Raw genomic sequence first — 23,290 nt, 5'->3', positions numbered from 1 at the left:
TTCTTTAACCATGTCATCAATTGAGTTAGTAAATAAATAAAAAAATAAACAGGACCTTACGACAATCACGTTTTACTGTGAAACTGTCTCAAGCTATTTAAAGATCAAGCCACGGTTTGTCATTTGCACATCTACTTTTTTTTTTGCGTCATGTGACCCAGGTTGTGGTTTTCTTCAGCCGTCTATTTTCCACCTCCCATTTCTGCAATGCTTCCTGTCCATCGCATGAAAATGGCAATCCGCTCAAAAACGATGCTTCCTGAATATCGTTTCACACCCGATTTATGCAAATCCATTGAACCCGATCAACAGATCACAGTCACTTTAATCTAGATTAATTAATGGTGATTCATTTTATTTGTAGCGGTCTCACGCCTAGTTACATAACATACATTATTATTGTCATTTCCTTTTTTTTTGTATGTGTGAGTTCGCAGTTTTCTTCGTAACAGTTCAAAGACATAAAAAAATGCAAGTTGCAGTTTTTAAGAGTAGGTTATTAATATGACAAGTACTTTGTGCCTGTTATTTGCATTCATGGATATGTGACATATCCGCCAGATCGGGTGTGTGTGGGTGTCTGTTTAAAATGAGGAAGTGAGAATGAAAGACCGCATTTGTGAACGATGAAGGAACACCAAAAATCAAACAATTGGCATGAATATTAGACGCTTTTAGAAGCAAAAGGGGACAGGACGGGTCACGATGCACAACTACCAGGCTTGGTGTCATGGTAATATCACTCGATCCAAGACGGAGGATCTACTCTCGAAAGCGGTCAAAGATGGAAGCTTCCTCATTCGGGACAGCGAGTCAATTCAAGGGGCATTTGCTCTTTGTGTTTTGTAAGTATGGAACATTAGAGTTCTCCTTTTACTCCATATTTCTTTCAAAAAGTGACATTGCTATCCTTTTTTACAATGTACAACCACAGATTCCAGAACCAGGTATACACATACAGAATTCTACCCAATGAAGACAAGAAACTATCCGTCCAGGTGGGTCACAATCTGTTTCATGTTTCTAAAGATACAAAAAAAAGGCTAAAGATACGTTAGCGCACAGGTGTCAAAGTCAAGGCCAGTGGGCCAAATCCGGCCCGCCACATCATTTTTTTCGGCCCGCGAAAGCAAATCAAACTTGTTAAATTCTATGATGATGGCTAAAATCCGAGCCAAAATGTCATATTTTTGGATGTCAACCACAATAAAAGTCATTATTCTTGACTTCAGATTTGAAAACGAGTTATTCATTAATTTGCTGTGTGCTCTATATGTAATATTTGAAGGGATTTAAACATTCTAATGGGTTCCCCAAATTCATAACGGCCCTCGAGAGGAAACCATAACTACAATGTGGCCCGCGGCAAAAAATGACTTTGACACCCCTGCGTTAGCGTGTGTGTAAATAAATCATGATATTTGCGCTATGGAAGTACAGAGGGTACAGGATGCTATTTGCGGAGTCATACTCTCATCTTGTAGCATTTCCTTGGCAGGTGATAGACTGAAGTGAAACCAGTTTCAATCAATTGAGCAATGTTAGGATCTGCAAAGATCTGACGAGCTTAGACAGAATGAGCAGTGACCTGATTAGTGGACATCAAGTATCCAGAACTTATCCGAGCCAGGATTTTATGTTTTTGCTTCTATCGTCCCTCCAGGCATCAGAAGGAGTTCCCATCCGGTTCTTTTCCATGCTTCCAGAGCTGGTGGAAGCCTATCACAACCCGAACATGGGACTCATCACCCATTTGCAGTACGCCGTCCAAAGGGAAAAGGAGGAACTCGACGAAGAACCCGGTTAGGATCCATCCAAGTCAACATTGCGATCTTACAAAAGATCCTAAACAGATCCTGTACATTCTGAAAGATCCTAACAACCCCGTTTGTCCTCCAGAAGCCAACAATCCTCCACCACAGCTTCCACCCCGAAACTTCATGGCCAACGAACTGCAAGCCGGTCTGTCAGACACCTTTCTGATGAGACTGCAGCAGATGGACATGACCACGTATGCTTGTTTGGATACAAAATTGAAATCCTCAGGTATCTTGTCTCAGCGTTCAAGCTTTGTATTCGTATTTTCAGGATCCCAGAGGAGCAGCAAAACATCATTTTTGACTACTTCAGGACCTCCATCTCTCTGGATGCTGAACAAGTCCAAAATGGTAACACTAGCCTTCCTGGTCTCAAGAAGCTAACGGTGGCCATTTGTAAGAATCTGAACAGGTATGCTCGTCCATCCATTTTTGATGCTTATTCTGTTGTTGAGTGAGAAGTGGGTTGGAGTGTCCAAAATCAGTCACAGGACAATAACGAAAGCGGCATTGGCACGACACTGACACTCAATCAAATAATAATACACATTTTTATTGTTTTTTCGGGGTGGGGGCAGTGAAATTTCCCGCGTCCTACCAGCTCTGGAGATTTGCCATCGAGCATTGGACCAGCAACTCTCATCGAGCATTGGAATGCTTCCAAAACAAGTACAAGGCCTCCTCCTTTGGTATCCTGAATAAGTCAACCTCCCAAAAATTGTCATTGGACTGTTTCCAGATTCCACCAGATCCAAGCCAATCTGTCTCCACCAGACTGGAGCAACTGACCAAACTGCTCTACTCCATCGAGGATAACGTAAATTCCGATGCTCTTTCCGAGATGTACTATGAACTATGCCGCCTGGTGGGGGGAAAAAAAATAACATTCTCTCTATTTAGGCTATAAATGCCGTGTTCAACTCTGTCGGCTATGAAGGAGGCCATAGAAAGTCTCTTATACCGCCTGTCGTCTTTGAGGTAAGCGCTATGGAACTTTAACTTGGAAATAAAGCAATAACAAAGATAGTAGAAAGCACCAGGGAGTGAAACCAAGCTCAAGTCGGATTCATGCTGAGTTGAATGCCAAAGAGTACTCGTGAGTTTTGAGATGGGTTTTAAAGATGAGCAGCGAGGGGTACTTTGGGTGTGACCAGGTTGGATAGGGTCAGGAATGAGTTGTATATTAGAAGGACAACTCACATGAGGGACAGTGGAGAGAAAGTCAGAGAGGGCTGATGAGACTGAGATGGTTTGGACATGTCCAGAGGAGAGAGAGTGACGATATCGGGAAAAGGATACTGAGCCTTGAACTTCCAGGCAGGAGACTGAAAGGAAGACCTAAGACGAGGTTTATGGATGTTGTCATAGAGGACTTGAAGGTAACTGGTGGTAGAGAAGAGGATGAACAAAACCAGGTTCAATGGAGGGAAGGGAAAAGCCGAAAGGAAAAGAAGAAGTGAGTGGTACTTGCTGAATTTTCAGTGGTAGGTCATTCCGGAGAGTGGGACCATCAACGGAAAAGTCTCCATCCCCTCTGAGCCTCTGTTTAGTTTTTGGGACATCTAATAAGGTCTGGTCAGCAGACCTGAGGTGTCGGGAAGGTATGTAGGGGTGAATGAACTCTTGAAAAGAACTCTAAAATGTATAGGGAGCCAGTGAAGGGTTTCCAGAGTAGGAGTAATATGCTCCCTCTTACGAGTACCAGTCAAGATGCAAGTAGCAGTATTCTGGACCAACTGGAGACGCTTCATGGAGGATTGGTTGACTCCAAAGTAAAGCGTATTACAGTACTCAACCTGAGATGGTTTGATTTTAGCCAGATGGTTTGACATTTATCCGATCTTTCACTCGGCAGGTCAAGCAGGAATCTTTGGGAATCCCGACCAAAATGTTTATAAAAGTCGATGTGGAAGGCGGGAAGCTTCACATCAAGAAAGCCAAGGACGGACCTGACGATAAGTACTTTGTGCACAACAAAAGTAAAGATACAATATATTTTTTTTAATTCCACACTAGCATTGTCTCTTTGAGTATCGACCTGATTTCGGGGAGATAAAATTGCTCATTTAAAAGGCAACCTACACCATTTTTTTGTTTCCTAACTGACATCAGAAAAACGTTTTGTAGCATCTAAAATACCCAAAACATGCAGGCTGATATTTTTAGTCAAATGCAAAACACCAATAAAAATGACTTAAAGTGTCCCAAACTGCCACAAATGAGCTCCAAACTGGGGAGATTCAGAAGGTCCCGCCCCCTTGTTCGTGACGTCACGCCAGGACGTCTTGCCTTGCTCTAGAATCAAAACAATGGCTTCAGATTCGGAGAAGATGCTTTCTTGTTACTCATCCAGTTATGAATATGATTCAAACTCGTTATATCGATATTCTCGGGAGTCGGAAAAAATATCGATATAACCGGATTATCGATATATCCGATCCTGCGGGTATGTAATTTTCTCCTTGAGTTCATAGAAATAGTATCGTAATAAGCAGTACTATCGATATAACCGATATCGATATAACGAGACTTTACTGTAGTTCTGAAGAGGAAAGCATAAATGTTTGCAATTGATTTAAGAAGTCCTCCCGTATAAATTCGAGCCGTAAGGACTCCAATGAAGCGTCCCAAAAAATTCACACAAGATGGCGCCCAAGCTCCTTTGGAAATGGGCTGATTTGTCTGCTGAGAATTTGTGTCAACTAGTATCAAATAGTAGTCTTGGTGCAACACACAACAATTCACCATCGCGTTATTTATGTCGTTTTACTTATAATTTTGCCATGAACATGGATGAACACGAAGTTTCAGACCAAACAAAGTACCCAAAATGCATTGTGTGTCGCTTTCTCGGTCAGGGGCGTTCCTTTGGTGACGTCACGTCAGGAATCGTCACCAACTCGAATACAAGACTTCCTGAATATTCAGCGTGACTCTTAAAACGTAAAATATAGCTATATGTCGTGGAATCTTTGTAAAATACGCTCAGTAGAAGTCATTTGAAGTGATTTTACAAATTATGGACACAACTTGTCCGGAGACGTCGGTTGTCCTTTAAAAAGCATGTACTTTGTTTTGTCACTTCAAGTCAGACAGCTGGTGAAGTCGCAAAAGATGCACGCCAAATTGGTCATCGTGGTGGAGACGGAGAAAGAGAAGATTTTACGAAAGGAGTTTATCTTTGACAACACCAAGGTTCGACACACGGCTAAATGACAGTTTATGAACATCATTTAACTTATTTGCTGCCATTCCGTGAATTTATTCAGGAATTGAAAAGCACGACGTGGAGCGCCATTCCAGAATTTGTTTGCGTTTTTTTTTTCTTGCGAGAATTGCCGATAAAGCGCTGGTCAGACCTCTGACAATGTTTTTCCCATGCCTTTTTGTACAGCCACCCCTATTTCAAGCTCAGATAACTCCATACCCTTATATTTAATCGATCTCAGTGTAGGATTTCGGATAACACGGATTAGTAATCGTCAGTGTGACGAGAACAGTTTGAGGATTTATCGTAACGACGACCGAACCAGTCGTTCGGGAGGAAAAATGGCTACCGACGTAGAACTCGTGCTGTAAATCGGAAAGTCTGTACTCCCTTCAACTGAAGATTCCTTTAAAAGTTATGACAACTGATATTTTTCCTTGTCCTATTTCAGAAAAGAGAAGGTTTCTGTCAGCTTCTTCAACAAATGAAGAACAAACACTCGGAAAAGCCCGAACCGGATATGATCACCGTTTTTGTCGGAACTTGGAATATGGGTAAGAGTCTTTAAAGGACAACCGACGTCTCCGGACAAGTTGTGTCCATAATTTGTAAAATGGCTTCAAATGACTTCTACTGAGCTTATTTTAATAAGATTCCACCGCATATAGCTATATTTTACGTTTTAAGACTCGCGCTGAATATTCAGGAAGTCTTGTTTTTGAGTTGGTGAGTCCGTACGTGACGTCACTGAAGGAACGCCCCTGACCGAAAAAAGGACACATTGGAGCAGTCCTTCCATCACGTCAATGTATTTTGCTGTATTGCTTGGTCTGAAAACCTTGTGTTGCACCCAAAAGCCACCAGAAGAGGGTGTCCAAGCTCCATATAAGGAATTTATCAGCCTGTGGAAACGGAGGTGGCCACAGGAGGTCGCCATTTTGTGCCTCTTTTCTGGTGATCCGTTTCTCCCCAATGTTGCCTCAAAATGGCATGGAATAAATTCTTTAATCGATTGCAAACATGTATGCTTTCCTCTTCAGAACTATTTGAATCATAACTGGATGTGTAACAAGAAAGCATATTCTCCGAATCTGAAGCCATTGTTTTGATTCTCCAGCAATGCAAGACGTCTTGGCGTGACGTCACTAACTGGGGGCGGGACTTTCTGAAAATGCCCAATTCGCAGCTCAATTTTTTGCAGATTTTGGACACTTTAAGTCATTTTTATTGGTGTTTTGCAATTGAATAAAAATATCATACTGCGTGTTTTGGGTATTTTACATGCCATAAAACGTTTTTTCTGATGTCAGTTAGGAAACAAAAAAATGGTGTCGGTTGTCCTTTAAATGAGATTTCAATAAAAACCGTTATTTATGACTTCTTTATATGGTTTCGGTCATAACGGGGAACGCTAACTAAAACGTAGCCCGTGACAAATATAATGGACACTTCTGAGTTCGACCAATTAGCGTCATGTTCTACTCTTTAACCACCAATCTGCAGGAAACGCAGGTCCACCGCACAACATCAACTCTTGGTTTCAATGTAAAGGCCAAGGGAAAACCCAAGACGACACGGCTGACCTCATCCCGCACGACATTTACGTCATCGGGACGCAGGAGGACCCTCTTGGCGAAAGGGAGTGGGCCGACACGGTCAAGAGGGTCTTGAGGGACATCACCAATATCAGCTTCAAACAGGTCTGTGTAGCCCGGAAGTGTCCGTTCGGGCCTTTAACGGACAACCCACGTCACTTTTTTGTTTCCTAACTGACATCAGAAAAACGTTTTATAGCATCTAAAATACCCAAAACACACAATATGATATTTTTATTCAAATGCAAAACACCAATAAAAATGACTAAAAGTGTCCAAAATCTGCAAAAAATTGAGCTGCGAATTGGGCATTTTCAGAAAGTCCCGCCCCCAGTTTGTGACGTCACACCAAGACGTCTTGCTGGAGAATCAAAACAATGGCTTCAGATTCGGAGAAGATGCTTTCTTGTTACACCTCCAGTTATGAATATGATTCAAATAGTTCTGAAGAGGAAAGCATACATGTTTGCAATCGATTAAATAATTTATTCCGTGCCATTTTGAGGCAACATTGGGGAGAAACGGATCACCAGAAAAGAGGCACAAAATGGCGACCTCCTGTGGCCACCTCCGTTTCCACAGGCTGATAAATTCCTCATATGGAGCTTGGACACCCTCTTCTGGCGGCTTTTGGGTGCAACACAAGGTTTTCAGACCAATCAATACAGCAAAATACATTGACGTGATGGAAGGACTGCTACAATGTGTCTTTTTTTTCGGTCGGGGGCGTTCCTTTAGTGACGTCACGTACAGACTCGTCACCAACTAAAAAACAAGACTTCCTGAATAGTCAGCGCGAGTCTTAAAATGTAAAATATAGCTATATGCGGTGGAATCTTATTAAAATACGCTCAGTAGAAGACATTTGAAGCCATTTTACAAATTATGGACACAACTTGTCCGGAGACGTCGGTTGTCCTTTAAATGACCTTCCCATGATCTCACAGGTGGCCATCCAAACACTGTGGAACATTCGGATTCTGGTCCTGGCCAAGCCGGAGCACGAAAACAGGATCTCGCATGTTTTTTGTGATAGTGTCAAGACAGGAATTGCTAATACTTTGGGTAGGCAAGTCATTAAAAAAACATTTCGTTTCAGGTTATGTTTGTTCCCCTTTGACATGAATGTTTTCCCCCAATCATAGGAAACAAAGGCGCCGTCGGAGTGTCCTTCATGTTCAACGGCACATCCTTCGGGTTTGTCAACAGTCACCTGACATCCGGAAGTGAAAAAAAGCTCAGGTTTTCATGACTTCTGGATTTTTATTTTTATTTTTATTTTTATTTTTATTTTTATTTTTATTTTTATTTTTATTTTTATTTTTATTATTATTTAAACTTTATTGATTTATTTATATTACCCACCAAGATTGAATTGTAACCGTGTATGTTTCCCGTCATTGAAGGCGTAACCAAAACTACTTGAATATTTTACGTTTCCTCAATCTGGGAGACAAGAAGATCAATTCGTTTGACATTACCCATCAGTTCACGCATCTCTTCTGGCTCGGCGATCTCAACTATCGGGTGGACTTCTCCAATCTGGTAAATGGCAAATTTAAAAAAAAAAAGGGTGTCGCTAAATTAACAATCCAGTCAAAGTTGTGATTGTTTATTTATTTATTTATTTATTTATTTATGTGTTTATTTATTGATGTATGTATTAATTTGTATGCATTTCACGTTTTATTTATATACATATTTATCTATTTTTAATAATAATAATAATAATAATAATAATAATAATACATTACATTTTAAGCATCTTTCAAAGCTCTCAAGGTCACTTTACAGTCACAGACAAGCATTTTATTTATGTATTTATGTAGTTATTTATTTGTGTGTGTGTGTGTGTGTGTGTGTGTGTGTGTGTGTGTGTGTGTGTGTGTGCATGTATTTATGTCTTTATTTACTTATTCATTTAGTTATTATTTATTTATTTAGTTAGTTAGTTACTTACTTATTTATCTATTTAATTATGTATTTTTTATTTGTTCATTCATTCATTCCTGTATTTGTTCATTTCTATTTATTCATGTATTTATTTATTTACAATTTATGTATGCATTTATTTATTCATATATTTATTTGTGTATTTATTTATTTATTTATTTATTTATTATTTCCATTTCTATTTATTTATTTATTTATTTATTTATTTATGTGTTTATTTATTCATGTTTGTTTGTTTATTTATTTATATAATAATTTATTTTTTATTTCCTTACCTATTTATCTATTAATTTATGTATTTTTTTATGTAGTCATCTATTCAAGTATTTATTTATTTCTATTTCTATTTATTTATTTATTTATTTATTTATTTATTTATTTACTTACACACACACACACACACATATATATATATATATATATATATATATATATATATATATATGTGTGTGTGTGTGTGTGTGTGTGTGTGTGTGTGTGTATGTGTGTGTGTGTGTGTGTATTTATTTATTTATTTATTTATTTATTTATTTATTTCATCCATTCATTCATTTTTTTTACAACTTCTCAGGAAGCGGAATATGTGATATCCAAAATCAAGCAGCAGCATTATCAGGAACTGCTGTGCCGAGATCAACTCAACATGGAGATCAACGACGACAAAATCTTCCTGCACTTTGGTGAGTCTTGATTGATAAAACTCATCGGAATGGAGGGAGGGGAAAAATCTTAAATGACTGAGACATATATTTTCTTTCTCTTTCTATCTTTTTTTTTTCGGATCCTAGCCGAGGAGGAGATCACATTTGCTCCCACGTATCGCTTTGAGCGCTACACGCGTGACAAGTATGCCTACACAAAGGCGAAAACCACAGGGGTATGTTTTGTGTTTTGCCAGATGTCCCCCACCCAACCCCCCTTGCAACTACATAATGCCTCGACATGCATGGAATCTCAAGTAACCAAAAATTTATAGCCTTAGCATGATAACACGGCGATTGTGCGATGTTGCTTACATCTATTAGTTCACAGGTGTCAAAGTCAAGGCCCGGGGGCCAAATCTGGCCCGCTACATCAATTTATTCGGCCCGTGAAAGCAAATCATACTTTTGAAATTCCGGCACGCTTGTTAAAATCCGAACCCAAATTTCAAATTGTCCCATGTACATACAGTAAAGTCTCGTTATATCGATATTCAAGGGAGTCCGAAAAAATATCGCTATAACCGGGACTATCGATATATCCAACCCTGTTTGCATGTAATTTTCTCCGTGCGTGCATAGAAATAGTATCGATATAACCGGGACTATCGATATATCCAATATCGATATAACGAGACTTTACTGTACCTGTTAACTGGCCATATTTTGCCGTATTCTGTAAGATTTTTGCATATTTTTAGATGTGTACAGCATACAGGTAACATCCGAGTTACGACCACGTTCCGTTCCGACAAAACGGTCGGAAAATCAAACAGTCATAAGTCAAAATCCATTGAAAATGGTCGACGCGAGGTTTATACGACCGGATAGTAAACGATGTCAATTTGTTGTTTTTAAATGTTTTCTATTGAATACTATTATATACCAAACTGTTTACAGTTCATTTATAAATATAACTTTTAGTGTCATTTTTATCATTTTATATTTTGTATTATTGATTTTTATTTCTTTATACCTGTATGTGTAATATATACCAAACTGTTTACTGTACAGTTTATTTATAAATTGTATACCTTATAGTGTCGTTTTTATCATTTTATATATCATATTATCGATTTTTATTACTGTATACCAAACTGTTTACTGTACAGTTTATTTATAAATTGTATACCTTATAGTGTCGTTTTTATCATTTTATATATCATATTATCGATTTTTATTACTGTATACCAAACTGTTTACTGTACAGTTTATTTATAAATTGTATACCTTTTAGTGTCATTTTTATCATTTCATATTATCGATTTTTTTTATTATCGATTTTTATTACTGTACACCTCTACCTGTAATGTATACCAAACTGTTTACTGTACAGTTTATTTATACATTTTATACTTACATTATAGTGTCGGCGCACAGGCGTTCTGCTCACACAAATACGCATGCATGTGCGCTGTTGAAAAATCACCAGAAGAGGTCGACCGACACACACGCTCGGACTCAGGCGGACGCAGAAGGGAAAAAAAAAGCAGTGTACAGTACTACAGGAGATATACCCGTGACGGTATCTATACTGTATAACTACTGTACTGAGTGTAGTCACGCAGTAGATTGCTGTGCGAGAGTGAGATACTGGCTGGCCAAAATTGTAGTACGCGTTGTTGGCTGCTCGCGCGGGTCTGGCGGTCGTGGTCGTAAGTACGGGTGGTCGTAAATCGCGCCGGTCGTAACTCGGATGTTACCTGTGAATGAATATTTTGCATTTTACTGCTTTAACGTCATCTGGTGTTCACATTGAAATCACGCAGACAAAATATAATTTGCCGTCGTGGTGCGATCGTGTCCTGTGGAAGTCGTACCCTTTGGTCCATGTGGTCTGTCAAGCCTACGGTGAGTCATTTCTCAAAACCTTTAAATAGTCTTTTTTTAATGGAAGTAAAGAAATAAAACTTCTCATTTAACCAGGCTGCACAAACGACATTATGACCAGCGACCATTCACCGGTATTCGCTTCATTCGAAGTGGGCGTCGCTTCTCAGTTTGTCTCCAAGCGAGGTATACGAGGTATGTTAACGCCTCCTCCTTCCAAAACTGCTGAGTTGTGAACAATATTTTCATGTACAGTGATACGACGGTTTACGAACCCCTTGGTTACGAACTTTTCGGTTTACGAACGTTAAATTTATGAACATTTTACCTTGGCGTACGAACTTTTTTCGTACATAGAGCTGCCTCAATGAGTGATGTGTCGTTCACGAACAAGCCCGTTCTCTAACAACAAAACGGCAGCCGTCTGTTTTTGTCCTCTATTCCCGCCCCCAGTCTTCGGTCAAAGCCACGTGATTGGTCAAGAACGCAGCAGTGAAGGGAGGTGGTTTCAACATGAAAGAGACAGGCAGACGACAGTGAGAGAGTTTCAACTTTGATAGTTCAAAGGCAGAGACTGCAAGGTTAAACTATCCCTTCAATCAGGCTCCACAAACAACCCGCACAAGCCATCTGTACACGTGATGCAAAAAGCTATCAACTCAGCTAAACAGAACACAATTGATGAGGAACTAGATAAAATTATCGCAAAGAAAGCACCTACAAGGATCATTCCTCAAGATGGTGAAAGAAGAAGGCTACGTTCCTCATCAAGTGTTTAATGCTAATGAAAGCGGCCACTCCATTCCATCAAGCCATCAATGACCATCACAAAGGTCAATAAAACCACTTTATTAGACAGTAAAGTTTATTTCTTTAATTATAATACCATAGCACATTTATTATACATCTTCTTCAGAGGTTTGATTCGCATATTTGTTTTGGCAATTTTTTTTTACGTCGGATGCCCTTTCTGACACAACCCTCTGTATTTATCCGGGCTTGGGACCGGCACAATAAGACACTGGCTTGTGCCCCCTTGTGGCTACACACATTTATTATACATAACATAACGTATATTTTGTGTAATTTAAAACAGATTCTTTACTTACAGACAGTGTATTGTAGGTGTTTCAAATACCTGACATGTTTCGCCGTCTACTTCCGCCTAAATTAGATATCAAGTAGACAGGATGAACTTAATACAACGATATATTTTGTGTAGTTTTAAGGCTTAGAAAATTAGAAAGTAGAAAATTATGTTTTATGGGGACCTGGGAATGGATTATTTTCATTTTAATGGTTTCCTATGAGAAATATTTTTTTGGGGATACACACTCTTCGCCTTACACACTCTGTCTGGGAACCAATTAAGTTCATAAGCCAAGGTACCACTGCGTTTATTTTTTTTCTGTAGATCCAAACAGTGCACCCCAAGGCGGGATCCAGATCATGAACTGCAAGGCCACCCTGCTGACAAAATCCAAGACCAAGTTCTTTATTGAATACCATTCGAGCTGCTTGGAGAGTAAGCTAACAGACCTTTTGGCCTACACCACGGTTGCAACATCTCAGGTTCAATGTTTGTAATGTGTCAGTGAACTCACGTTGATTCGAGAGAAAAAAAAAAAACGATTTTGTTACATGAAGGTGAAAAGGACACAAATGTGAAATTATTTTAAGCTCTCTGAGATGATCGTTTCTTTGGAGCGTAGCTGAATTTTTGCGACCTTCTGAGATAGCATCCATGAATGTGTTTTTAATTCTGAATCATACCTCCCACTTTGACTTTTTGGACATTTCACAGCAGCAAAGTGATGAAAGGAAGAGAAAAGGAAAGGAAGAAGTAGAAACACAAAATACAGTAGCTGCTGTAAAGGCAGCCACTCTCGCGGCGCCATCTTGAGGTCAAAAACACAAAAAAAATCAAAATACAGTAAAGTCTCGTTATATCGATATTCAAGGGAGCCCGAAAAAATATCGATATAACCGGGACTATCGATATATCCGACCCTGTTTGCATGTAAGTTTCTCCGTGCGTGCATAGAAATAGTATCGATGTAACCGGGACTATCGATATATCCGATATCGATATAACGAGACTTTACTGTAACAAAATAATATGGCAACACAAAGACACGGTCATTTAATCTTAAGCACTTTCTGCACCCTCTCTGTTACATGAAGCTTTTTTCTTTTTTAGTCCTCATCAAATACAGGTAACATCCGATTTACGACCGAGTTCCTTTCTGATCGAACGGTCGTAAGTCAAAATGGTCGTAAGTCAAAATCCATTAAAAATTTTGAATAGAGACTCGCAGGCTAAATGACTCGCAACCCCCCCCCCCCACCTCTGGTGTCATCACACGGTCGATTGAGATGCTGGCTAGCTAGCCAAAATTGTCGTACTAGCGCGTTGCGGTGCCAGGCGTAGAATTTTTTTTTTTTAAATAGGCTCTGGAGGTCATGGTCGTAAGTCCGGGTAGTCGTAAGTCGAACTGGTCGTAAGTCGGATGTCACCTGTATTTCACCTGTCACTGAATTCCTTCAGAAACCATCAGGACCTGCGAAGGCGAGAACGTGGAGCACTCGGACGGCTCCATCAAAGTGTGGTTTGGCAATCAAGTCGAGGTAAAGATTATGCGACGAATTTAAAAAAAAAAATGTCTTAGAAACAAATAAAGAGAAAAATCTGAAAACCTTTATTTGTCCCACAATGGGGAAATTTGCAATTTGTCCGTCTTTTCGCAGTTGACGCCAATCATCTCGGACGCCGAGTACCTCCTTGACCAGCACATCCTCATCTGTGTCAAATCCACAGACTCGGATGAGTCATACGGTAAAAATAGTTTGTTTTGACTGCAATAGATTACTTTGATTGTATTTAATTTTAGATAATAATAGTAATAATAATAAAAATAATACATTTCATTTTTAAGCACCTTTCAAAACTCTCAAGGTCACTTTACAGTCACAGGATCAGTTTTTCTGTGGGTGAGCAGCGGCAGCCACACGCGCCAACGTTCACTCAACCTGGAAGTAACTCAAATAGATAGAAAGCTTGCTAATGGATACAGTAAAATAATAATACATTTCATTTATAAGCACCTTTCAAAACTCTCAAGGTCATTCTACAGTCACAGATTACAGTCGCTAATAGATAGCTACCTAGCCAGCAAAAAAGCTAAATTATGGCTAGCTAGGTAGCTAGCAAGCCAGATAGACAGCTAATAGATAGCAAATAAATAGTTAAGTAGCTAGCTAGCTAATAGATACAGTAAAAATAATAATACATTTCATTTATAAGCACCTTTCAAAACTCTCAAGGTCATTTTACAGTCACAGGATACAGTCGCTAATAGATAGCTACCTCGCCAGCGAAATAGCTAAATTATAGCTAGCTAGATAGCTAGCAATCCAGATAGACAGCTAATAGATAGCAATTAAATAGTTAGGTAGCTAGCTAGCTAATAGATACAGTAAAAATAATAATACATTTCACTTATAAGCACCTTTCAAAACTCTCAAGGTCATTTTACAGTCACAGAATACAGTCGCTAATAGATAGCTACCTCGCCAGCGAAATAGCTAAATTATAGCTAGCTAGATAGCTAGCAATCCAGATAGACAGCTAATAGATAGCAAATAAATAGTTAGGTAGCTTTCATTTATAATTTCACTTATAAGCACCTTTCAAAACTCTCAATGTTAGATAGTCACAGGATACAGTCGCTAATAGATAGCGACATAGCCAGCTAGATAGCTAAACGATAGCTAGCTAGATAGCTAGCAAGCCAGCTTATTATTGATGACATTTGCTCTGCCAGGTGAGGGTTGTGTGGCCCTACGAGCTGCCCAGTTCTGCTACACGGAGTTCCAAGTGGCGCTCACGCACCACGGCGAGAAATCCGGCGCGTTGTCCGGCGGTATTCAGCTACACACTTGTGAAGGAAAACCCACGGAGAAGTTATACGGTGAGCCAGAAACTTCTGATCAATTGATTAATTCATTAATCAATTAACTAATTCGCGGCCATTCCCCGAATTTATTCGGGAATTGAAAAATGTGACATGGAGCGCCATTTGTGAATTTGTTCGTTTTTTTTTTTTTTTTCATGCTTGTGTACCGATAAAGCGCTGGTCAGACCTCCGGCAATGTTTTTTTTCCTTTCCACAAGGGGGCAGCATTTCCCTTTTTGACCATGTTGAAGCTGTAACAAAGCGCTATATACATTATGTATGTATTGTATTGTATTTTGTTCATCTGCCCCCATTTGAAGCTCAGATAACTCCAGAGCCAAAGAACTTAGGAATAAACTCTCTTTCCAATGAAAGAAGATCTTCTAAGGTTTCTTAGACTGTATTGAATGTTGATGTAGTCCTAAAACTCAATATTCTGTGGGTCCTGCAATTTGAGTGAGAATGACAAAAACCCACAATTTTTTGTACTTTGTCTGGCAGTGAATGAGTTAATTCTATTTTTACATTTGACCGTCAGACTTTGTTAAAGTGGAGAGAGACGACTCGAAAGGCAAAAGCGGCGACAAGACTCCGGTTAGCCATGACATATCCAACCCGAGCTACATGGAGGTGTCCTACACGAGCGTGATTGACAAAGGCTGGAGTTACAGCATGCCACCCAGGAGCCTTCCCATCGCTGGTCCAACCGGGATGGACTCGAAGAAGAGTCTCACCGGAAAACCTTTGAAGTTAGCGTGAGTTTCTGGTTTTACCATTAGCATGGAAGTTAGCATAAAGTTAACTCCCCTTGACAATGGGGGATAAAACAGAATACAGTGATACCTTGGCTTACGAACTTATTTGGTTCCCAGACAGAGTGTGTAAGGCAAAAAGTGTGTATCCCAAAAATTAATTTCCCATAGGAAACCATTAAAATGAGAATAATCCGTTCCCAGGTCCCCATAAAACATAATTTTCTACTAAATAAGCCTTAAAACTACACAAAATATACCTTATTTTATGTATAATAAATGTGCTACTGTATTATAATTAAAGAAATAAACTGTACCGTATATTAAAGTCGTTTTATTTACCTTTGTGATGGTCATTGATGGCTTGATAGAATGGAGTGGCCGGTTTCATCAGCATTAAACACTAGATGAGGAATGTAGCCTTCTTCTTTCACCATCTTGAGGAATGATCCCTTGCAGGTGCTTTCTCTGCGATCATTTTATCTAGTTCCTCATCAATTGTGTTCTGTTTATCTACGTTGATAGCTTTTTGCATCAAGTGTACAGATGGCTTGTGCGGGTTATTTGTGGAGCCTTGGATTGGATTTGCCTTTATTAGTCTCGCAGTGGATAAATTAAATGTACATTTTTTTCATGGGATATTTTAACCTTGCAGTCAACACTCTGCCTTTGAACTATCAAAGTTGAAACGAGTCCAAATGTCACTGTTTTCTATCTATTTTCTCACACTCTCTGTCGTCTGCCTGTCTCTTTAATGTTTAACCACCTCCCCCCCTCACTGCTGCATTCTTGACCAATCACGTGGCTTTAACCGAAGACTTGGGGGGGGGGGGGATAGAGGACAAAAAAAAGTCGGCTGCCATTTTATTTTTTGGAGAACGGGCTCATTCGCGAACAACACATCACTCATTGTGGCGCTCCGTGTGTATCCCGAAAAATAGTTCGTATGCCAAGGTAAAATTTCCTGAAATTTAACGCTCGTAAACCGAAAAGTTTGTAAGCCAAGTGGTTCGTAAACCGAGGTATCACTGTTCATCATTTACTGAACAATACCGGATTTTGTCTCTTAGGGGTGTGGAGGCCACAGAGATGTTCGACAATCCACTTTACGGCTCCATGAGAACATCACAAAGTCAGTCCAAGGACCAGGATGCTACGCAGAAGAACCAGTTCATACAACCGGATCCTGTTTTCGGATCTAAACCGCCTGATGGAGATCCTGAGCGCCCCCCGGTGCCCACACCTCGCAATCGTTCTTTCACCTACTCCGAGTCCAAATCTCTCCTTCCAGCCGCCGTCGCACAACATAAGAAGCCGGTGGTTCCGTCACGCTCGCAGGGCTGCGGGGTCACCAGCCGACCTCCCCTGCCCACTAAAGGTCGTCCAGGTCTTCCGGATCCACAGGTCACCAAGCCCAGAGACTACAGGGATAGCTCTGAACTCCCAGGCAAGACCACCAGACCGCTGGCAAGACCCAGCCCGATGCCGCTTCAAAAAGACCGTAAGCAGGGTGTCTCCATACATAAACTGTGATACCTCAGCTTACGAACGCTTTAGCTCACGAACTTTTCGCTTCACCATCATTAAATTCGCGAGCATATAGTCTTGGCTAGCGAACTAGTTTTCGGCGGATGAACCAAACCACGTAGCGCCACGGTGGCTGGCGGACTAGTTTTTGGCGGATGATTACCAAACCACACGGTCGAACAGCGCCACGGTGGCTGGCGGACTAGTGAGTGCAGACGTGGTTTGTTATCGAGTGGAGTACTTTTGCTATTATGGGACCGAAAAAGACCCCACCACAGGCTAGTGTTCACTCAAAGAGGAAACAAAAAGAAAATTACGGTCGAGCAAAAGAAGGAGATAATCGAAAAACACAAACAATGTGTGCGTTTGTATGACTTAGCGTCTCAGTACCAGTACGCTAAGTTGACCATTGCTACGTGTGGCTAAGGGTGTTTCTGTATTGTCTAAGCAATGGTTTCAGGCAATAGAAGAGGTTGAAAAAATGTCTGTTGATTTGGATTAACGAAAAGCAGCTAGCAGGGGACAGTGTGAGTGAGGGTATTATGAGGGGATGGGATGCTGGGCGGGGCTTATAAGATGCACGGCCAATCTATATAGTTATCTATCTATCTATTAGCTAACTATTTGAGTCAGGAAACATATTAGCTACCTAGCTAGCTTGCTATCTATTAGCTATTTATGAGCTAGCTAGCTCGCTTTCTATCTATTTGAGTTATTCCGGGTTGAGTGAACGCTAGCGCGTGTGGCTGCCGCTCCTCGGCCACAGAAGAACTTATCCTGTGACTGTAAAGTGACCTTGAGAGTTTTGAAAGGCGCTTCTAAATGAAATGTGTTATTATTATTATCATCGCAGAGAAAACACGGCAATTTCACTCGGATATCATCAAGAGGCAACTACATCAATGACCATCACAAAGGTCAATAAAACAACTTTATTATACTGTATAGTTTATTTCTTTAATTACAATACAATAGCACATTTATTATACGTAAAATAAGATCTATTTTGTGTAGTTTTAAGGCTTATTATAGAAAATTATGTTTTATGGGGACCTGGGAACGGATTATTTTCATTTTAATGGTTTCTTATGAGAAATAAATGTTTGGAAGACAAACTTTTCACCTTACACACATTTTCTGGCACCTGAAATGGTCAATTTAGCCCACCTGTAACTATAGGTTGGATTAGTTTCTCTTTGTTTCGCCACAAAATTCTAAAAAACTGTTGATTTGTTTTTCCGCATCGACACCAGACAATTTGACATTAGAAAAGGACAAAGAAATTACCTGAACAAATGTGTCCCACTTTGTTTTATGATATTTTTTTTTTTTCAGCGAACCCCTCCATTCCCAAAATGGGCCATTCCGAAAAGTGAGACCTGGTTGCTGCTCGGGACACTGCTTTCCTGCATCATAACTCAAAAAATACATCATTTTGTCCAATCTTTCTGTTCTATTTCCTTCTGAGCTGAATGCTAATTTATATTAGCTAATTTATATTGTCTGTTCGATGCCACTGAGAATTACGATCATTGCCCCAATAAATGTAACTGCAACGGGAAAGTCTGGATTCTGTCGCGGCTTGGAATTGAAGCGGATTTATGTGAGACAAGAGATATGAGACAATCTCTTTTCGTCAATGGATGTTACAACTTTGTGTTTGCTTTCAACATTTAGCTTGTAGTAGACGTGCACATTCCATCATGACGTCCCTGATCCACTGCTGAAAAGGATGCTTCGATCCTCTCCTCTTTCATCTAGAACTGCGTCATGTCACAAAGAGGGTACAGCAAGTGCTGAAGAATGAATGACTCTGTGTCTTTGTGTTGTCATATTATTTGTTATTTAGTTGTTGTTTTTTTACTTCAAGATGGCGCCGCGAGAGGACTGCCTTTCGAGTAGCTCCTGTATTTTGTTTTTCTACTTCTTTCTTTCCTTTCCTCTTACTTACATAACTTTGCTGCTGTGTTACTTCTGGGTAGAGTGAATGCTGGTTGGTGCGAATGGCTGCCGCTGCTCACCCGCACAGAAAAATAAAATTAAAAAAGTTCTTATCCCGTCACTGTAAAGTGTCCTTGAGAGTTTTGAAAGGTGCTTAATTATTATTATTATTATTATTATTATTATTATTATTATTATTATTATTATTATCATTATTATTCAGAATCAGAAAACCTTTATTCGTCCCACAATGGGGAAATTTGCAATTATTATTAACAGTACTGTGCTCGTGTGTTTTAGCACTACTTATCTATTTTATTTTATTTTTTTATTAACGAAACATTTGGTTATAAATGTGCATGTGAACCCAATTTACATCCGACCATTCATTACACATTTCATCGAAAGTAGACGAAAGCTAATAATATGATAAAACATGGCGTCATCTGGTGGAACTCCGGTCCAACTGCCTTTCATTGCTGGAGTCTGTCGCTTTAAAACGACGTCACGTGTGCGACCTCAAACGTCATCGACCTCAGACCAAACGCCGCAAAAATCAAAACGGTGCAGCGATGGTGAGAAAAACCGGCTCGAATGAATGAATTTGTCACGTTTGGAAACATTTCAGCAATGTTGAATAAAAGTTTTCGTCTCAATGAAAATAATGTTTTGTTTGGTTGTGCGCTAACTTGGTCTTCTTCTTCTGTTAGCCTTTAGCTATGCTAACGTTGTTGTGTCGTTTTGTGCTCTTTTTTTTGATGTTCAGCTTTTCTATTCGTTTTTCAAATCGCTTGTTGGGAAAGACGTGGTCGTGGAGCTGAAAAACGACCTGAGGTAAGCTTAATTATTATATTTTAAAATTGATTACTTCTAGTATTGTGTGAATCAAATGACATTTGATTGGAACGCGTGGTTGATGATCGGCTGTCCTGTTTTACTCCGCTATTTATTTTTTCTTTTAGCATATGTGGAACTCTTCATTCAGTTGACCAGGTATGGACTTATTTATTATTATTTATTTGTATTAATATCTTGCTTGTGCGTGTTTTATATCGATGAGAACTTGTGTTGTTAATAGCCTCAGCAGCGGGGATATAATTAAATCAATAATAAAGTAAAATTAGCCTCAGAAAACAAGTGTATTTACGTTTATAGATTACAGTGATACCTTGGCTTACGAACTTAATTGGTTCCCAGACAGTGTGTAAGGCGAAAAGTGTGTATCCCCAAAATTAATTTCCCATAGGAAACCATTCAAATGAGAATAATCCGTTCCCAGGTCCCCATAAAACATTATTTTATTTTCTAAGCCTTAAAACTACACAAAATATACCTTATTTTATGTATAATAAATGTGCTATGGTATTTTAATTAAAGAAATAAACTGTACTATATAATAAAGTCCTTTTATTTACCTTTGTGATGGTCGTTGATGGCTTGATGGAATGGAGTGGCAGGTTTCTTCAGCATTAAACACTTGATAAGGAACGTAGCCTTCTTCTTTCACCATCTTGAGGAATGATCCCTTGTAGGTGCTTTCTCTGCGATAATTTTATCTAGTTCCTCATCAATTGTGTTCTGTTTAGCTAGGTTGATAGCTTTTTGCATCAAGTGTACTGATGGCTTGTGCGGGTTGTTTGCGGAGCCTGATTGATGGGATATTTTAACCTTGCAGTCTACACTTGACCTTTAAACTCAAAGTTGAAACACTCTCACTGTCGTCTGCCTGTCTCTTTAATGTTTAAACCACATTCCGTCTATGCTGTGTTCTTGACCAATCAAGTGGCTTTAACCGAAGACTGGGGGCGGGGAATAGAGGACAAAAACGGTTGGCCGCCATTTTGTTGTTAGAAGAACGGGTTCGTTCGCGAAAGACACATCACTCATTGACACAGCTCTGTGTATGAAAAAAGTTCGTATGCCAAGGTAAAATTTTCATAAATTTAACATTCATAAACCGAAAAGTTCTTAATTAAAGGGGTTCGTAAACCGAGGTATCACAGTATTTCATATTAGATTAAAAAATCTTTTTTTTTTTCCCAGCCCTAAAATGGAACCATGATTCCATTTTAGCCATAGCAATGAATCTACTGTTTTAGGCTGTCACATTTAACGCAATTATGAACGACAAAGACTTTTTAACTCGTTTCCTTTTCCTGTTTCAGTACCTCAACATCAAGCTAACAGACATCAGCGTCACAGATCCAGAAAAATACCCGCACATGGTAAGCTTGTTCTTCTTTTTCTTTCGGCTTTTCTCTTCAAGGGTTCGGCCACAGCGAATCAATTTCCTCCATCTTCAGAGGTTTGATTTTCATGTTATAATAATAATAATAATAATAATAATAATAATAATCATCATCATTTCTAAGCGCCTTTCAAAACTCTCAAGGTCACTTTACAGTCACAGGATCGGTTTTTCTGCGGGTGAGAAGCGGCAGCCACACACGCCGGCGTTGCTTTCTTGTTACTCATCCAGTTCTGAATATGATTCAAATAGTTCTGAAGAGGAAAGCATACATGTTTGCAATCGATTAAAGAAGTCCTTCCCAATCATTTTGAGGCGTCTCGACTCCAATGTAACGTCCCAGAAAATGCACAAGATGGCGCCCAAGCTCCGTTGGAAATGGGCTGATTTGTCTGCTGGGAATTTATGTCAACTAGTATCAAATAGTAGTCTCGGTGCAACACACAATGGTTTTCATCTGTGCTGTATGTCATGCATATTAGCATATTTGACAATAAAGCTGACTTTGACTTTACCAGTGCTTTATTTATGTTTTCCTTCTAATTTCGCCATCAACACGAAGTTTTCAGACCAAACAAAGTACCCAAAATGCATTGTGTGTCGCTTTCTCTGTCAGGAGCGTTCCTTCAGTGACGTCACGTACGGACTCGTCACCAACTCAAAAACAAGACTTCCTGAATGTTCAGCGCGAGTCTTAAAACGTAAAATATAGCTATATGCGGTGGAATCTTATTAAAATACGCTCAGTAGAAGTCATTTGAAGTGATTTTACAAATTATGCACACAACTTGTCCGGGGACGTCGGTTGTCCTTTAAATAAATTAGACCTTAGCAGCATGTTTTGGACAAATCTCTCTTTTGGTTGGATGAAAGCTGTGGAAGTTTTGACCTGACATGTTGCTCATTGCGTAATGTTGTGTGTTTCTTTTTTTCATCATCACTCGGTCGTCACAATAAATCCGTTTCGTGCTTTTCAGTTGTCGGTGAAAAACTGCTTCATTCGCGGCTCGGTGGTCCGCTACGTGCAGCTGCCTGCCGACGAGGTGGACACGCAGTTACTTCAAGACGCCGCACGTAAGGAGGCTATGCAGCAGAAGCAGTGATCGCAGGTGCAGCCGGACGGTGTTTTATTCCAGGTAACATCCGACTTACGACCAACTCGATTTACAACCCACTCGACTTAGGACCACCCGCACTTACGACCATGGCCTCCAGACTCATTACATACCCATGTCATGTAGTCCCTATTCAATATTTTGAATGGATTTCGACTTAAGACCATTTGGACTTACAACCGTTTGGTCGGAACGGAACTCGGTCGTAAGTCGGATGTTACCTGTATTTGGATTAAGGTCGTCGCAAACACCCACTTGAGTTGTTTTCTGTTAATTTAAAAGGAGGTCAGGTATGGAGTCCATTTTGTTAGTCGACTTTATATTTGAGCATTAAGAACACATCTTAAAAAAAAAAATATTCATGTGACAATAATCATGTAAATATCCTTAAAAGGGTTTGCTTGATTTAATTAGAAGTGAAAGAAACAGAGCCCAAAAGTTTTCATACCTGTCTTAGTTTGTTTAACGTACGGGGATTAAAAAAAAAAAACAAATTACAAACTTTTATATGAAAACAGGTATTTTTTTTAACTCATGTTTTGATACTCTGTTTTTTTTTTAACTATATGTTGGGCCTCGCGTAAAGCGTTTTTGTGAATGTTCATTTCTGGGAAATAAAGATGCCAAATTTCAAGGCAAAACTGTAC

The 23,290-nt window shown here is 39.5% G+C and overlaps 2 protein-coding genes across 4 annotated transcripts; both read left to right on the top strand.

Annotated features, from left to right (window-relative positions):
• Positions 1 to 497: 497 nt before the first annotated feature.
• inpp5d (inositol polyphosphate-5-phosphatase D) lies at positions 498 to 19,391 on the top strand. 3 transcript variants are annotated; one of them, XM_089001055.1, is made up of 26 exons: positions 498 to 845; positions 935 to 998; positions 1,664 to 1,802; positions 1,900 to 2,011; positions 2,089 to 2,229; positions 2,396 to 2,486; positions 2,557 to 2,634; positions 2,718 to 2,795; positions 3,673 to 3,796; positions 4,906 to 5,012; positions 5,477 to 5,579; positions 6,529 to 6,725; positions 7,568 to 7,685; positions 7,766 to 7,862; positions 8,027 to 8,165; positions 9,145 to 9,253; positions 9,362 to 9,450; positions 11,044 to 11,125; positions 11,201 to 11,299; positions 12,519 to 12,629; positions 13,653 to 13,732; positions 13,853 to 13,940; positions 14,929 to 15,075; positions 15,599 to 15,809; positions 16,883 to 17,313; positions 18,675 to 19,391. In XM_089001055.1, exons 1-26 carry the CDS (start codon positions 706 to 708, stop codon positions 18,713 to 18,715), a joined length of 3,216 nt encoding a protein of 1,071 aa, XP_088857181.1. In that variant the 5' UTR covers positions 498 to 705; the 3' UTR covers positions 18,716 to 19,391. The 3 variants fall into 3 exon arrangements, with proteins under 3 accessions (XP_088857181.1, XP_088857182.1, XP_088857180.1); XM_089001056.1 differs by having other exon boundaries at positions 499 to 845; positions 11,201 to 11,290; positions 15,599 to 15,815; XM_089001054.1 differs by having other exon boundaries at positions 510 to 845; positions 15,599 to 15,815.
• Positions 19,392 to 19,799: 408 nt separating this feature from the next.
• Positions 19,800 to 23,290, top strand: lsm2 (LSM2 homolog, U6 small nuclear RNA and mRNA degradation associated). Its single transcript, XM_089000912.1, has 5 exons — positions 19,800 to 19,855; positions 20,047 to 20,114; positions 20,243 to 20,273; positions 21,446 to 21,505; positions 22,506 to 23,290. The coding sequence occupies exons 1-5, from the start codon at positions 19,853 to 19,855 to the stop codon at positions 22,629 to 22,631; spliced, it is 288 nt and encodes a 95-aa protein (XP_088857038.1). The 5' UTR covers positions 19,800 to 19,852; the 3' UTR covers positions 22,632 to 23,290.

This window comes from Hippocampus bargibanti, linkage group LG07, assembly GCF_051943395.1.
Source record: "Hippocampus bargibanti isolate YZ-2025 linkage group LG07, ASM5194339v1, whole genome shotgun sequence".
NCBI lineage: Eukaryota > Metazoa > Chordata > Actinopteri > Syngnathiformes > Syngnathidae > Hippocampus > Hippocampus bargibanti.
The sequence above is the reverse complement of the archived record's forward strand: the minus strand, read 5'-3'. Positions and strand labels throughout refer to the sequence as shown.